This window comes from Theropithecus gelada, unplaced genomic scaffold (assembly GCF_003255815.1).
Source record: "Theropithecus gelada isolate Dixy unplaced genomic scaffold, Tgel_1.0 HiC_scaffold_312, whole genome shotgun sequence".
NCBI lineage: Eukaryota > Metazoa > Chordata > Mammalia > Primates > Cercopithecidae > Theropithecus > Theropithecus gelada.
In genome coordinates, this window is record NW_020259609.1 from 4,489 (window position 1) to 9,876 (window position 5,388).

At 41.9% G+C, this 5,388-nt stretch overlaps 1 gene segment (V, D, J or C); it reads right to left on the minus strand.

The window, feature by feature from the left end:
* Positions 1-1,589: 1,589 nt before the first annotated feature.
* LOC112617658 lies at positions 1,590-2,038 on the minus strand. The segment is given in 2 exon segments: positions 1,590-1,906; positions 1,993-2,038. Coding segments are annotated over 2 exon segments (363 nt in total).
* Positions 2,039-5,388: the final 3,350 nt, after the last annotated feature.

Consider the following 5,388-nt stretch of genomic DNA (forward strand, 5'->3'; position numbering starts at 1 on the left):
GCTGGGGAAGATCATCCTTAGAAGGACACATCCAGCCTGCTTGAACTCCTTGTGAAGGAGGGTTTCAATGTTTGCCCTCAGCTAATCGAGGGCATTTCAAGACCTTCACAAGCTTTCAGAAAAAGAGTTTTCATGAATGAATGCCCATACGTTACTCAGAGTTGTATTTTTTCATATTTATTCTTCCCCTCTAGGCAGCACCGCAGCAGGGTGTTCTCAGAATTCTCCCTGATCCTTCGTGAGTTCCTGGTGCAGCTCCTGGAGGAAAAGCCTGCATGGGGGAGGGAACCCTCCTCATGTGCAGCCCTGAGGCTGTCCTGTCACCTCACCCGCCACTGCCCTTCTGTCACTTGGTAAAGATTTCTGAGCTAATCTTCCTGAAAAGTGTGGTTTTGGGCAATATATTCACCAGGTAATAAACTCCTTAAGCTCTGTTTATCTTGGCAGGCATGTATCCCTTTCTGGAGCCCAGGTTTGTTCTGAGTGTGTGGTAGTGGATAATTACTGAGAGGAGGTTTGTGTGAATCTTGTCATCTCCCAGAGTGCACCCTCCATGGGGTTGGCACCCACAAGCAAACAGATGGACTTGTTCAGAGTGGTGCTCTTTACCCACAAGACCAATCGTGATCATGCCTCTGAAAAATATGTACTCATCAAGGGTGAGCAGTGCCCACCTCTGTGAGGGCTCCTTCGGGTGCACAGTCCCTTTGAAAAGGGAAGCTTTTGTTCCTACCTGGGTCCTGTAAATGTGTTTGCTTTTGCTGCACAAACCACGTTATTCAGACCCACCACCCAAGAGCTTGCAGTGTACCTAATCCAACTCTAGGGCATTGTACATGGAGTCTCTCATTGCCAGGGTCTCCAATTCTCATTAAAGGATGCTATATTTCTGGATTTTTGAAGAAAGACTTCAAATAGTAGTAGCCTCACCCACTTTCCCTCTAACTAATATCAGTTCTAGAAAGCACTGAAAAAACCTGTGGTGCTCTGAAATATTTTACGTTTGTTATATTAGAGCATCACCAGAAAAAGAAAGAATCAAGTGTCCTTGGAGATTGATCCATTGTAACAGATTTTTGCCTGTGGGGCAGGATGGTCGTTGCGGAGGAGGCTGTGCCTGTGTAGGGCAGGGATTAGTGGGAATTCTCACACCTTCTGTTCAATTTCTTTGTAATCCTAAAACTGCTCTAAAATAAACTTTATGAGAAGGAGTGACAGAAACATTTGAAATAAATTTTTGCCACGTTTTAAGAATCATTCTTAGTCTCACCACGTGATCAAATAACCTTGTTGCAAATCATATATTCATCCCATTGGAAAACTTGTTCACAGTAGCACCTTCATGGAATGTTTGTATCAACTTTATTGAGTGTGGCCGCTTCCACTCTGTGAATTTGGCTCATATGATTAATCTTGAATGGAGTATTTATCTTAAAATTAAAGGATGTACTTGCTTCTATTGTTCTTTTTTTCTCGAATGTATAACCCATTTTGTAAACAGCCTTAAACTTAATAACCCCTGTCATCTCCTCAGCCCCGCACAGCTGCCTTCTCCCTCAGGGTTTCTGACACTCTCAGGATGTGGGTTTTCACACTGTGCCTCTCGCACAGTAATACACGGCCGTGTCCTCAGATCTCAGGCTGCTCAGCTCCATGTAGGCTGTGTTAGTGGACGTGTCGGCGGTAATTGTGACTCTGCCCTGGAACTTCTGTGCGTAGTTTGTTATGCCATAGTCAGGGATGATCACTCCCATCCACTCAAGCCCTTGTCCAGGGGCCTGTCGCACCCAGCTGATAGCATCGCTGCCGAAGGTGAATCCAGAAGCCTTGCAGGAGAGCTTCACTGAGGCCCCAGGCTTCTTCACCTCAGCCCCGGACTGCACCAGCTGGACCTGGGACTGGGCACCTGTGGAGAGGACACACGAGTGAATAAAACCCTCTTTAACTAAACCAGGATCCCTTCCTCAGCTTTGGGACTAGGAAGCCCCTTACCTGTAGCTGCTGCCACCACAAAGAGGAGCCTCCAGGTCCAGTCCATGGTGATGAGCTGTGCTCCCAGGGGCTTCTTTAGAGGAGGATGTGGTTGTTATGTGATGCTCTCAGGGAACCAATATATTTATATTTATCTCAGGTGACCTCAGGTTATTTGCATATTCATGAGGCAGGGTATTTCAGCGCTCAAAGCCTGAACCAGGATGAGAAAGAAAACACAGATGCCACATCAACTGGATAAGAGTGGGATGCTGAGAGACCAAGCCCTAAATCCTGCTCAAAGAAATGCATCCCCTGCCCCATTTCTAAGCTTTCTGTGGACAGCACTCCTCACACTGAAGAACATGCCCCAACCCAGGATATGCTCTTCACTGTGAACCCACATTTTGCTGGCATAGAGATTACCTGGGTTGTTTCTGGGACCATCGCTGTCTCTGACATTGAGAAGACACCTTGACTCCATTCTGGCCCCATTAGGAACAGTCAGAGCTCACTGGTAACACGGAAAATGTGGCCACCAGTTATCCCACATGAGTGTCCAGCAGGGCCCATGGAGATTTCTGAGATCTGCTGGGTGTTCCCACGACAGACTCCCCAGCACTTTCCTGAGGGTCCTGACCTCCCAGGCCCTTCAATTGGAAGACTCTTGGTGGACAGATTTGCCCTCTGATGTGTGATTGGTTCTGAGATTTCCCTCCCATTGACAGTAGGAATCAGGGGTTGAAATAGAAATAGGAATTTTAGTTTCTTGATGAACTCGTAGTGCCCAAAAATAATTACCAATAATTTGTATTTTAAGTAAGTTTGTGTTTTATTTCAAACTCCGTTAAATAGAGTGATTTGACATGGTTTTAGATCATGTCCATAGATCATCGTCTTTACATGTTGATTTCTGATCTGCTTGGTCTGTGCACCTACCACACCTTCAATCCACCACTTCCAAGTCACAAACACAACGTAGGAAATATTACTTATCTCTGAAGTCTGAATAACTTTTTCATAGGGATATAGTGTCTCCCACAGTTATGTGCCCATTGAATTAAAAAACCATCCATATCCTTCATATTCTCACTATTCAGATATTTATTATCCTAGAATCCCACTGATAAATATAATTCTCATTGATTTTTGAGTGATATAAGTGGTCTATATGAAATAGAATATTTAAATGATTATCAGCAACTTGTTGAACACTTAATTTAGAATGACTTGTTGAATAAGGAAGACTCAAGCCCGGGAAGAATATTTCCTTTTATTTATCTCCAACAAATAAGTGAGAACATATAATATCTGGTTTTCCATTCCTGAATTAGTTTGCTAACAGCAATGACTGCCAGTTCCATCATATTCCTACAAAGGACATAATTTCATTCTTTTCTTAGCTGCATAGTATTCCATGGTTGTATGTAGCACACTTTTCTCTATCCATTCTGCCAGTAATGGGGATTTAGGTAATTCCATGTCTATGCTATTGTGAATAGCGCTGCAATGAACCCACTTGTTTATATTCCTTTAGGTATCTGTCCAGTTGTAGGATTGTTGGGTCAAATGAAACTTCTGTTTTAGATTATTTGAGGCATCACCACACTGCTTTCCACAATGGCTGAACTAATGTATATTCCCACCAGAAGTGTATAAATTTCCCCTTTTTTCTGCAGTCTTAAAAGTCTGGTTTTTTTTTTAAGATTAACCATTCTAACTGATGTGAGATGGTACCTCATTGTGGTTTTGATATGTATTTCTCTAATGATAGTGATATTCAGCATTTTTCCTATGCTTGTTGGCCACATGTAGGTCTTTTTTGAAGTGTCTTTTCATGTCCCTTGGTCACTTTTTATTTCTTGAATGTTTGTTAAAGTTCCATGTATATATTGATATTGGACCTTTGTCAGATGTATAGGTTGTAAATATTTTATTTCCCATTCTATAGGTTGCCTGTTTACTCTGTTGATGGGATTTTTGCTATACAGAAGCTCTTTAATTGACTTAGGTCCCATTTGTCAATTTTCGATTTTGTTGCAACTGCTTCTAGCATTTTCATTATAAAGCCTTTGTCAGTTCTTATGTCCTAAATTGTATTTCCTATGTTATTATCCAGAGTTTTTATAGTTTTAGGTTTTACGTTTAGATCTTTAATCCACTTATAATATTTTTTCAATTGATGCTGAAAACGCATTTGATGAAACTCAACATCCTTTCATGAAAAAAAAAAACATAAAAAATGGATATAGAAAGAACACATCTCTACAAAAGAAAAGTTATGTTCCAGAGACTTTCAGGTAGTATTATAATGAATGAGAAATAACTAAAAGTCTTTTCTCTAAGATCTGGAACGTGACAAATTTCCCACTTTAACCACTGGTAAAGCGTAAACCCTTCTGCTGCCCCCATAGCCGGCTCTTACCTGCACGCGCCACCTACTGGCCTGGTGTTCAAACTGCATGACCTAATACAAAGCCGCTCCCACCAGTGTACAGCAGGTGAAAATGAGATTAGCTTCTCAATACTTCTGTGATTCCAGCTCCGCAAAAGACCACGGGCCTGCTCACATGCTCAGTATGTTACTACTTAAGCTGGAATTTGGAAAAGCCACCACACTAAAGCTCTTAATAAGAAAAGAAATCACACTGAGTAGATGCCTCTCACCTGGCCATTTCCATCAAGGCTGGTGCTTTTGCTTGCCAGGCTCGGTGGCTCAAGTGTGTCCAGCTTGGTGCCCTTCTCAGGGGCTGAGGAGGGAACTCAGGTCACTGTGTGTTTCATAGACCAGTCCATCACCTGAGGCAACAGAGAGTTTCTCCCTGTGCACAGATATCAAGCATGTACTCATCTGCTTCTCCCGCAGTCAGCTCAAACCTGTAAGGCCACCTACTTACATGAAAGGTGAACTTAACAACCCAACACAAATCTCAGAAACAAATGCATCCCAAATGAGAAACAGTTCCTGAGGCCTCCACTATCTAGGACCTGCAGGAGGCAGTGAGTCTACTCACAGGTCCAGTACACCGGTACTAAAACCACCATTTCAGAAAGCCACTAAATAATGCCTATCTATAGACAAGGAACTCTTACAGAGTCATTGCCACTGAGTGAACAAGAACCAAAATCCAAAGACCCACACAATGTACATTATATTCACATTCTAAAGGGAATGAAATATTCATCAAAATCAGAATGAATTGAAAAATAATAAGAAGAGACAGGTTAGCTAAAGAAAAGGAAACAGAGAAGCAATTCTGGAAGTATGAAAAAACAGAGTTACAAACCCCCAAATGTTACATTAACTCTCCAGCAATAGAATCTAAACAACATGACATATTAGAAATGTCTGATAAATAATTCAAAATGTTGATTTTAAAGAAGCTCAATTAAACCTTTTTCTCTAGTGGCTCAGTA